Source organism: Talpa europaea (genome assembly GCF_964194135.1).
Source record: "Talpa europaea genome assembly, chromosome: 13".
NCBI classification, from domain to species: Eukaryota; Metazoa; Chordata; class Mammalia; order Eulipotyphla; family Talpidae; genus Talpa; species Talpa europaea.
Window position 1 is genome coordinate 42,604,832 of NC_140080.1, and position 11,920 is coordinate 42,616,751.

Genomic DNA, 11,920 nt, shown 5'->3' on the forward strand with positions numbered 1-11,920 from the left:
TCTCCTGCCGCCACTGCTCCCCTCAGCAGTGTACATCGTCAGTCTGCCTGTTCTGTTCCCTGCTCTGGCTCTGGGGAATTCTCTCATCCTCCCGCGCTTCTGATTGTCCCCTAGTGCTTGTATAAATAAATAAATAAATCTTTAAAAAAAAAAAAAAAAAGAATCAAGGGAGGAAGTGAAGGTTGGAGCGAGGGATGTAATTTCTCCACTAGAGAACAAAACTCCATTCTAGATAAGGACTTATATCAATGGTTACATACTGGCTGCTTCAGAATCCCCTGGAGATCTTTTTAAAATACACATTCTAAGGTCCTGGCCAGAACTACCAAATCAGAACCACAGGTTGGGGAATCAATTTTCATTTACCTGCTCTCCAGGGCACTGTTTCCTAGGCATCTGGGCTAGATGTTCCCCCCTCCCCCGCCGCCCAGATATCACACTGATAAGACGGTCACACGGGCCTGCACACATGGGGTTCCACAGGCCGCATGAACCTGCTCTGCCCCTCAGGGCCGACGACTATGAGGCACATATGCAGAATGAGAAGGCACCTGGCTGAACTTCTTCCTTGGAACATATGCATGCTTTTGTGGAAATCCAGGTTCCTAACCAGGGGCCTGGATGGGGTGATTGCAAGGCTGTCTTCGAAGGACCGCCTGTGCCTGTGAATGTGGGTCTGTGCATTCTTTTCTGTGGCTAGTATGAGTAACTTTCCGCAGGTGCTCAGAGGGAGGAATTTATCAAAACCAGTTCAGAGCTACTGATCTGGAGGACACCAACCTCCCAACACCCTGAAGTGTCTTCCCTTCAAAATCTGCTCACTACTAAGCTCCTCCTTGGCCCTGGCAGCAACCTTGTAACATTTGACCTATGCTCCCCATTGAACAGATCTGGAAACTGAGGCCTCGAGGGCACAGGAGGTTCCTGATGAGGCTGTGACGAGAATCCAGGTCGCCTGCACTTGTTCTCACTGCAGAGGCAGGTGAGTGCCAGGGCCAAGGCAGGGGTCTGTGTTCACAAAGCCCCGTGGTCCAGTTGTGACTCACCCCCAGGTAACTTGTGCTGTTGAACTTGGCACATCACCTGTTTCTTCCTGTGACATGGGGGCAGCAATAAGAAATAGGAATGGGAAACCCTCGGAAATCCTTTTTCCAACCTATGCAGCCACACATAACAGGGAAGGCTCACAGGGCTGGATCAGGGACAGAGGAGAGTGCAGGAAAACTGAGAGTGAGGACAGTCAGCCTGCGGCACCAACTTCCTCGTTTTGCTCTCTTTTGTTTGAAAAGGCATGTTTCTGCTCTCTTGTCCTACATGAGCAAGCGGCCACAGCCCAGCAGCCTTGGCAAGCAGAGGAGCCAGCCCACTCCTCCCTCGCCCTTGGCAGAGCAGGTGGCCAGCGGGTGGGTGGGCAGGGGCTTGGAAAGAGGACAGGCCAGGATCGGGGAGGAGGCCCCACTGGGGAGGGCAGGATAGGAGGGTGGCGTGGGGGTCAAGGGGAATGGGGGAGGCCTGTATGTGAGGGCCCTGTGGGAGTAGGCCATACCCATGGGTAGGTCCTGGGGGTGCCTATGAAAGTGTCCTGGGAGCAAAAGCAAAGAGGGTGTAGTGTCCCCAGATATAATGGGGACAGAAACTAGCCTTCCCAAAGGAGTGTGTTAGCAGCCTGGTCAGTGTCCGTGTGTGTGCAGTGCTGTGAAGATTTGCGTGTGACAAAGCCTGTGTGCATCCCCCAGGGGATGAAGTATGTTGCCATGTTAGCAAGATGGCCACAGAATGTGGGCAGGGAGTGGTGTGTGTGAAAGAGAGAGAGAGAGGGACAGACAGACACAGCAGGGATGGAGTCTCAGACCTCAGCCATGCTGGGTAGTCTTGCTCAGGATGCTCCTTCTTCTGCGGTGTGGGGGTGGGGATGAGGCTAAAGAATACTGAAGCCTTTCCCCTTTAATATCCCACACAGAGCTGGCCAACAATAACTTCCGGGCTGATGGAGATATTCTATGCCAGCCATGGGCCTCCTACGGCTGTAGAACAGTTGAAATGTGGCTAGTGGGAATGAAAAACAGAATTTTTAATTTTATTTCATTGCAGTAGCTGTAGAGTCGTGTGTTGCTGAACGATGGGGAGAGATTCTGAGAAATGCATCGTTAGTAATCTCACTGAGAATGTCTAGCATGTGATTGCGTGATGCTGGATGGTCAGCCTGTTACACAGCTAGGCCACCCAGTGCAGCCTCTGGAGACCACCATAGGGGACAGGGTCTGCTCTGAGAAACAATGTGTCTGCGGTGGCTGGTGACTCCATGTTGGAGAGCGAGTTCTGTGTGGGCAGAGCATACACTCCGACCAGGCCGACCAAACTCCGACTGATGGCCCAGCTGCTCACTAACAAGTTAACCTCCGTAAACCTATTTCCTAACAAGTTAACCTCTGTAAACCTAAATACTGCCCTGCGAAATGTCGGGAAGAGGAGCACCAGCCTGTGTAGCCACTTCAAGGAATGGATGAGATCATAAGGTATGGCATGGGCTTAGCACGGTCCCCAGAGTAGAGTAAATACTCAAGAAACAATGCCTTTTTGGGGTATCATTATCTGAAAGTGATGGGAACAGCTGGCATCATCAGACATAAAATGGACCTTGTTTGCCAAGCTTGGGAAGGAGCAAACTGGAGAGGCCCCAAACTGTAGAGGGGCTCTGGAGAGGGGGAGCTGCTCCTTAGGGCGTATCAGCCTGCCCCAGGTAGGCCTAGTGTGAGTGGGCTGGGAGGCTGTACCCCAAGCACCCTGAGCACCAGCAGACAGATGGAGAGTGTGCAGCCTAGTGGGTCCGTGGTGGCAGGGAGTGTGGGAACGTGCTAATGGGCCGTGAAAAGCAAGATTCATGCTGGGAAATTGCTTCCCGGCTGCCTGGCAGGCGTGTGTCCTGGGAGTTGTTGGCTGGCAGCCCACAGGGGTGCCCCACCCTCACCTGAAATACCCCAAGGCTGGCATGGGAGCAGGTAGAGCACCAGGAGCATTAGACGGGTTGTTGAAAGACCTGGTTTCTCACCCAGCTTGGGTACCAGCTCACTCATCCTTTGTGCCTCCACATCCCCATTTGAATGATGGCTATAAAGAGCCCCAGCCCCACACACTCCTACGGCTATTTGAGAGGGATCTGTGCTATGGAGGGAGAGGAAGAAGTTCTTGCTACCCCAGACTGGTTACTGCTAATGTTCCCTTAAGAAAACTCCCCCTTCCCCCAGCTACCCGGAGCCCAGAGCCCAGGTGGGCCCTTGGTTCTCAGCAGAAAGAAACTGGTTGGGGGGGCCTCTCTGGGGGCAATATAATCCCCCAATTCTCCTTCCACACTGCATTCTTGGAGGTCTGCTTGTTGGGGTTCCTGACAGTCTTTAGGATCTTCCCATCATCCCCACTCCCTCGAGCATGTCCAGCTCTCCCTCATCTTGGAAAAATAAACAATCACCTAAAGAAATTTTTTAATTAAACACCAACAACCTTTCTTTCGACCCAGCAGCTTGGGCCACTTCCTTCCTCCCTTCCTTGCTGCCAAACTTCCAGAACAAGTGTCCGACATCCGCTGCCTCCTCTCCCACCTCCCACGCTCCATGAACCCACCACAATCTGGCTCCCACCCCCGGGCTCCATGGAAGAAATGCTGGTGCCAGGCCCACCTACGCCGTGCCCCTCCCAGTCCGAAGGCCCTCATCGGGCCCAGTCTGCCTGGCTTGCCCCTTGGGTGGGATGGCCCCACCGAGCACCCAGCTCTAAGGTGCACCACCCTTTTGTTCCAGGGCAGCTGCACCCTCCTAGCAGAGCTTCACTTCCTCTTAGCCCCCCCACACCTGCTCCCCCTTCTCGCTCCACTCTTCCTTCACTTACCACTCTCCCTCCATCCCTTCCAGTCAGGGCCATTTGCGGGGCCTCTGGGGAGGTCCTGGGCATTTGTGGACACACTTAAGACTGTAATAAAATTCTTCCTCTCTGCATGGTTCTGGGCAGAAGCTGCATCTTTTTCACTACCTTCACAAAGGGTTCTGGGAGGCCCTCGCCAAAGGTGAGCCCCACTGGCCATCGCTCAAGATTGAAGTCCATGTCTATAATCCCTCCGCTCTTGACTTCCAATCCCCTATTTTAAGCTACCACCATCTTGCCTAGACACTACTTGACAGGACATTCATACTCAAAGTGCAGTCCCTTCCCCCGGTCTCCCCACTCCCCCTCAAGGTTCCTAAGCATGCCACCTCTCTGAGATGGACCCGGCCATTTCAGAAAGTTCCTAGCCAAATGCAGACAGACCTGCTATCTGTGAGAGGACCCAGGGAGCTGAGTGGGTCCCTAGGCATAGAGCAAGGCAAGGGGCCCGGGACCAGAGCAGGGGACTTAAGGTGTCTGGTCGGAGATGGGAAGAGCTGGGTGGCCGCAGGAGCAGCTCCGCCTGAGGGGCACAGGTGGCGGCACCAGAACCCGGGATACAGTCATATTTCACCCTCAAAGTCCCTCCTCTCCGCATTCCACAGAAGAAGAAACCAAGGCCAAGACCTCAAGCCCGGGAGTTCTGATTCACTGTGCATTGCTTTTTCCCATAGTCCTCTGGTGGGGCCCTGGCTTGGGGTCCACAGATAGGACATCTGTGGGATAACACATCACTTCCTGTTGAGAGAGTGACTACAGCTCCTGTGAGAGTCTCTGAGGGCTCCCCAAACAGTTAAAAAGCTGGGGTTTGCTTCATTCAGAAACAAAAGGAATATCAAGTTTCCATAATGCCACCTCTGCATTCTTTCAGCAAATCCCTTCACCTTTTGGGCCTCAGTTTATCCATCTGTGAAATCAAGTGTTCATCAGTCATTTTAAGCCTTCTCTCTTCTTCTCTTTTTACTTAATTCGTTTTAAAGCATTGGAGCCCTTTCTTAATAACAAAACAACTCGCAGGTCACCAAATGGAAAGTAGATCAGAGACAGGAACAGGGGCTGGGGCTCAGGATTCCCTTTGCCCATTCCCCCTCTCTTCCCCCAGCTCACCACCGCAGCTCTGCTAGAACCCCACAAACCACAGCATTTTGCAGCCAGAAAATCCTAGGACCTCTTACCAGAGCTGCGCCTTCCCCTTCCCCCGTCCCTGTCCCTGCTGTAGTCGCCCACTTCCCAGCTCCAGAAGATGCTGCAGGGACGCAGTGTCTCCCAGCTGTCCCAAACCCCACCCCCACCCCACCCCCACTGCACAGGCCTGCCCCATGCCAACCCAGCAGAAGCCTCATGGGGGACACAGAAGGCCTGGGAACCGGAAGATTCTGTTTGCCGCAGGGAACATTGAACCAACAGAAGTTCCAACATATTCCTTGTTTGGGCTGTGCATGGGTTTTCTTGAATGGGTTACAAAAAGCAAAAAGGAAAAATATTCACAGTTTGGAGGCAGAACCAGAACAGGCAAAGCAGGAGAGATGCTGAGGGGCACTTTCTCCCCAGCCTCCGAGGGTTCTTGTCCAGCCTCCATGCACACACCCCCCTCCAAAGACCCTAAGCTACCTCAAATCAAAGAGGCTCCAACATTAGGAGAGCCAAGAAATGGACTGGAAAGAGCCTAGACCACAGGATTCTTGGCTCTGTGGCCTCAGGCAAGGTCTGGCCCTCTCTGAGCCTTAATTCCCCACCCTAAGACAAGGGATCTCTTCTCAAGCTGACATTCTGAGTGAACGGAGGATATTCTGATCCCTAAATCATCTCCTACTTCATGCTGGTGCCAAAGCATCTTACTGGAGGAGGCAGGGATGTCGGCAGAAGGAAACGAAGGCACAGGGTGAGACAGACCTATGGAAGTGCAAGTCCTGCCTGAGTGCTGGCATGTCCTGAGGCCAGTGCATCTGGGAGTCGGGGGCAGTTCTGACATTAGAAAGTTCTTCCTTATGTGGAGCTGAAATGCACTTCCCTGTTATTCAGTTCTGCTCCACCCTCAGGGCCATGCAAAGCAATCTTTTCTCTGCTCCGGAGCCCCAGGACATCCCTGAAGCGTTGGGGGAGAGGGTGCACCCTGTCTTCCTCCTGCTAAGTGTTCCTGGCTCCCAACCCTCTCTCACTTGATTTGGCTTCCAGACTTTTACCACCCTGCCTGGTCCCCTCTTCTAGATAATCAATAGGCTTTTAATTATTCCTTCCAGGCCCCAGACCCCAACCGGTGTGGGCAGGTTGAGCAGGAAGAAGTGTGGGGGAGCCCAGTCCCCACAAGGCTGAGAGGTCCCATCAAAGACACACTTCACTGAGATTTTGCCTGCACTGTTCCCACTCTCAGCAACACTCTTCCACCCTCTCTCCTCTGGTCAGCTCTTGCTTAGCCACCAACTCCTCATGCCACCGCCACAGGGGAGCCTTCCTTGATAACTTCCTCATTTCAAAGAGCTAACTAACTCCAAGTTAGTTCTCACAACTCCAAGTTTGTGCTCCTAGCCTTTAACTACTTGCATTCTAGTAGTAATTCCTAAAATTATTTAATTAATGTCAGCTTCCCATTGGGCCTCAGGCCCCAAGAGGGCAAACATACAAGCCTTCCTCATGTTATATGTCAGGTCCAGCCTCGGGCTGGGAACAGAGTATGCGTTCCAGGAATCCTTGACAAACGGAGGCAGGAATTACAGCCATGTTTCTCCTTTTATTTATCCCAAGATACCAAGATCCTAACCTTCTCCAGCACAGGAAGTCCCACTGGGCTTACAGCCACGACAACGCCTTGACAAAGAGCTATGCCCCGTGCCGATCCAACGCCCAGCTGGGACTCTGCACGTTGGGGCATGGTCTGGAACTGTGCCAGGAGGGCCTGGGGTTGAAGGCCTCCTATAGCACCCCAGAGAAGGTCAGAAGAGAAGGTACCATGGGTGGCATGCGTAGAAGAGAGGGAGGAGGAAGGAGAGGCACAGAGACAGGCCTGGAAAGACACAGAGCAAGGAGGAGAGGGAAGGGCAGAGAGAGTCAACCCAGCCAGCACCATGCACACCCCTGCACTGGGCTATGGATGTGTGCTCCCTGCCCAGTCGGAGCCAGTATGCAGTATGCATGTGTGTTCACGTGTGTGCAAGCATGCAGGCACTAGCCAAGGAGGCCAACATTGCTCTGCCCTCTCCCTACAGGGAGAGCTGGGGCCCCTGCCTGCAGGGGTGCTGGCAGCGTGTCACCGTGTGCTGTGCAGGGAGCGGGCGGGCAGGAGGAGGCTCGGCAGTGTCAGTGCGGCTCAGCCTGCGTGGGGGCGGCTGCATGGGGGTGGAGGGCTGTGGCATGCACCAGAACATGTGCGTGCTGCCGCTCTGATGGCTTAGAGGGGGAGGGTAGAAAGGCTATCCCCTTCCCTATCCCTGCCACCCCCTCCTTCAGGACCTGCCCTCCAACTTCCCATCCCCTGGCCTCTGGCCCCCACACATCGGCTGGTCTTTTAGCCCTGCCTGACTTTGCCATCACCTCTCCCTGTGGGCAAATCACTTCCCTCTAGGTGTGGGCTCCACCGTTTGCACTGAGTAGACAGTGTCCGTGGTCCCAGCTTGGGTGTTCTGGGAATCTGCAATGTCCCGAATGAGCCACCACAGGCTGAAAGGGATTGCAACTGGGCCGTTTCAGGCATCTGCAGAGGTATTATGGTGGCCATTTTACAGGTGGCAAAGTTGAGTCCCACAGGGATAAAGGATCCACCCAGATGCCCAGAATTAAATTAGAGGCAGAATTACCATTGGGATATAGCCACGGGGCCCGCACTCCTCTTCCTGTGCTAGCGGGCAAGGGAGGGGACTTCCCCAGAGGCAGTACCAGGAGTGGCCCCCACACGCAGGTGGCTGAGGTGCTCATGCGGGTCTAGGTGCCACCAATCCCCCCCACCTCGTGCAGGTCCCTCCGCCTCCTCGAGTCTCAGTTTCCTCATCTGTGAAAGGGATGAGTAAGCCCTCCTCCTCCCTTGGAGACAGAGATGAGCTAATAGATGGAGAAGCTCCTCCAGCCCCAAAGTGCTGAAAATGGGAGAGGTTATTAGAAGCAGATCAAAGCACACTGTCTGGGGGGTGGGGGTGGGGAAGTGCATCAATGCCCAGGTGTTTTCTCTAATATTACACCTTCCCTCTCCTAACAGCTCTGCCTGGAAGGGCCGAAATGATGAACCCACTTTGCAGACGTTAGAACTTGAGCCACAAGAGGAAAAGCAAGCAGTAGGGATCCTGGGAACCCCAGTGCAGGGGCAGCCGCTGGGCCAGTGCCCCCCAATCCAGCCCACGCCCAGTGCATGGTGCAATGCCATGGGGGTAAGAGGGACACAGAGCCAGGAAGCCAACCCTCGGCCCTCTGTCTGCCAACCTTGCCGGCCAGCTGCACCCCTGCCCCCCTTCCCCAGTCCCAGTACTGCCCTGAGTCAATTTCAGATCCCTGTTTCTAGAGATAAAAGAGTGGGTTGCTTGCTCTCCAGCCTCTTTCCCTCCCTCCTTCTGTTCCTCCCTCCTTCTCTCAAGTAAAATCTCCTCTGGAAACTCTGTACAGCCAGTGATTGCACAGGCTGCAGGGCGATTCTCAGCCTCCCCAGCTCTCCTGGGAATGGGATCCAAAGCCCGAAATGCCAAAGGCAGGAGGAGGTGTCCTCCTTCTCCAGCTCCTGGATACTGCCCCCTTCCCCAGGATCCCACTAGCAGCGTTCCCACCTGCCTCAGAGATCCCTGGGTCTGCCAGGGGTTGTGGCTGCTGCCGAGGCCCACCCTGACCCCGAAGCGGACATCGCTGCAGCCTGCCTCCCAACAGGCTTCTGTGCTCCCGGGTCTGGGCTTGCTCACATGGCCTGGGAAGAAGGATTGGGGTCAAGGGAGGATGGAGTGAGCTAGTTAGTGCCTGGGTTCCGAGACAGTGCAGGAGTCCTCAACCCTCTAGGACTGGATGGAGACGCTCCTCCGGCCCCAAATTCCCAGCTTGTGCAAATTCACAAGCTCCAGTGGGAACTTCATCTGTCCAGTAGCATCAGGATGCCCCAGAAACCCCTGCCCAGAGCCCTGCCTCCAGCCTGTGACCTGCCCCAGCTGCCTGCCCCCCGCCAGATGGAAGAGGGGCAGCTTCTCTCACATACAGGAGCCTACCCTGGCTCCTCAGAGGCCTGCATGCGGATCAGCCCTACTAGGCAAGATGCCAGGGGCCCTCAAGAGGCCAGTACCCTCCTCTCCAGCTGGGCAGCTGGGGTGCTGCAGAGGGGGTCCAAGGCCCTATCCTCCCCCAAGGGCTGATCCAGCTGCCTTTGCAATCACCCTGCTAGGTCTGAAGTGGGCTCCTGGAATGGGGACCTGGCTTCTGGGTGGTGACTGCAGTGCTCAGGTGGCAGGGAGAGTGGGTCACCCACTGAGGCAGGGTCCTGCAGGCATTTTTGGTTTTTCCCCAGCAGAAAAGGAGCTGTTACATTCTGATATCCCAGGTCTTGGTCAGCGCCCCTGTCCCAAGCTGGACCAACTCCCGGCAAGTGCCACCAAGAGCGGTGTTTAGGTCCCTAACCTGTGCCCTGTGCAGGGCCCTGCCCCCAACTACCCCCAGGGTGCTATATCAGGCAGGACAGGAGACAAGGCCTCTTCCATGGCCTTTCTAACCAGACATCAGAAGTGTGCAACCTCACCCCTCTCCTCAGCGCAGGAGTCCTTAGCTGCAGGCCCACCCCCAGCCTTCCTGATGTCCTGCAAGCTCCTGACATCTCACCCACATCACACAGCTTTGTGCATTTTTTTTCTGGGGAATTACAGACTTAGACTTTCCTCAGATTCCTGGAGGAATATGTGACCTAAAAAAGGTTAAAAGCACTGATGGTTCTGGAAGGGAGAGGTCTGAAATTGATTACACCAGGCCTCACCACACCTGCCACCCTGATTTTTCCTGCTGTGGCCACACCAGGTCTCCCTGTCCCCCGAAATTCTACCCCTGCCCCTTCCCTGCAAGCACCCTGCGGCAGGCAAGGAGGGGAGTTGAGAATGCACATGAAGACATGCTCTGCCAAGTCGCCCCCATAGCACCCAATCTTCCTGATATCCATCTCCTCTTGGGGCAAAACATCACTTTTATTTTCACTTTGAGTGCCTGAGTCACATCCCAACACCATTTCACTGCACTCTGTGACGCAGTCCCCAGACCGAGCCTTGGTCAGACCCTGGAAGGCAGCTCTAGCTAATCAGTGAATCTTGGGGTTTCAGCAGGCACAGGAACCATCTGGAGAAGGAAGCCTTGCAAGTCTAGCAGACAGCCTTGGTCCTCCAGAGAAGTCCTAAACATTTGGTTGCAGCCACCCTCCCTGCTCCCCAGTACAAAAACATAGAAAGGCAGGAAGTCTGCAGAGGAGAATGAGCACACGTCTGCACATGGGCGAATGTGTGTTCAGAGGAGCTGCGTGTGCCTGTAGGTATCAGGCTACCTCGCTGTGTGAGTGTAAGTGTGAGTGTGTGTGCATGCACAGCCAACTTGCTTGCACACAGTCGCAGACCTACCTCCCACACACATGCAGACACCAGCTTGAGCTCACCATGCACACACAGAAACCCACTCATGTGCATGCCCCCGGGCTTTCCCTAGATGTACTTGTCCAGACCTCACTGTGCCCGACCTCATATGTGCATCTTACACAGACATATTTGCACACACCAGGCCTTTGCCTGACCAGCCATTCGTGTGCGTGGTGACGCATGTTCACACCTTTAGTCCCTTGCCAACCAGCCAACAGCACCCCTGTGCCACCGCATATATCCACCCTTGCAGGACACATTTGCCTTTTTGGATCTTCCCCATGAAGCACACCACACCATCTCCTCCTGGTGCACATGCACAAACATTTGCACACCCTTTCAGTGCACAGTGTACTCCAGAGTTGGTCCTTATACAACATGCTTGAAATGCACATGCCTGTGTGCATGGATCCAGATCTCACAGCAACACCTTCCTGTTTCCAGAGTCCCCTCCCTTGTACCCCTGTGCCCCTGCTGCCATAGCAGGAAGCCCCAAGGGCACTGAGCTGCTTTACCCATGGGACAAGAGGCCTGTACTCCTACCCTGGGCTGATCCATGGATTCTCTACAAAGCTGGCTGGGGGCATATGGGGATGTTTCCCTGACATTCCACAGCCACTGGACTATCCCAAGGTCTTCTCCTCTCTCCCAGCACCCCCACCCACCCTTCCTTCAACACACCAGGGGTCAGGGGCAGAAAATGAGATCTGGGGCTGGACAAGTTTGATAGGGAGCAGACCTGGTGTGCTGTTGCCCTCATCAGCCCCTTTAACAGCCTGATTGGCCCTCCCCTCCTCCCAACATTCAGGAAGCCTCCAGCCACTCGGTTATTAACCCCTGCTATACCAATGTCCTCACTCCTGGAGGAGTTAGGAGGGGGTGGTAGAGCGGGGATGCACTCACAGGGAGAAGCTGGCTGCTCTGCTCAGCTGCTGCAGGTATCTAAAGTCAGAAAAGACTATCTAGAAGGTGATGAACTCTCCGTTCCCAGAGGTATACAAGTTGAGAGCAGATGGCCACCTCAAGAAACTCCACAGGGGAGACTAGCTTTGGACGCAACTGCCTGGGAAGATCCCATTTCAAGCCTGAGTTTCTAAGAATCTGTGCGCCGGTGTCGTGTGTGTGCGTGTGTGTGTGTGTGTGCTTGCATGCATGCACCCACTGTCAACCCTTCACCCCTACACACACACTCGCCCTGCTGGCCCTGGCACATCTGCGCACCGCATACACGCCTGTGCTCCGTCCGGGCACTCTGCAACGCAAGTGCCCCCAAACACATGCAGCCTTCCTCCCTGGGTGTGCACAGAGCACCGCAGAAACACACGCCCGTGATGCACATCCCTGCACCCTCCAGGACTCTGAGGTGCAACTCACTTTCCCAGTTCCTCGAAGAGCTGATACTCTTCTGTGAAGCGGGTGCAGGTGATGGTAGCCAT

General features: G+C 54.7%; 1 protein-coding gene across 1 annotated transcript in view; it reads right to left on the reverse strand.

Annotated features, from left to right (window-relative positions):
- Positions 1–11,920, reverse strand: part of CAMK2A (calcium/calmodulin dependent protein kinase II alpha) — a gene marked incomplete at both ends in the record, with an annotated part of 58,865 nt that extends 46,945 nt beyond the window's left edge. The window contains one exon of the mRNA XM_084252785.1: positions 11,859–11,920. Coding sequence (XP_084108911.1) covers positions 11,859–11,920 — 62 coding nt within the window. The remainder of the gene's footprint in view (positions 1–11,858) is intronic.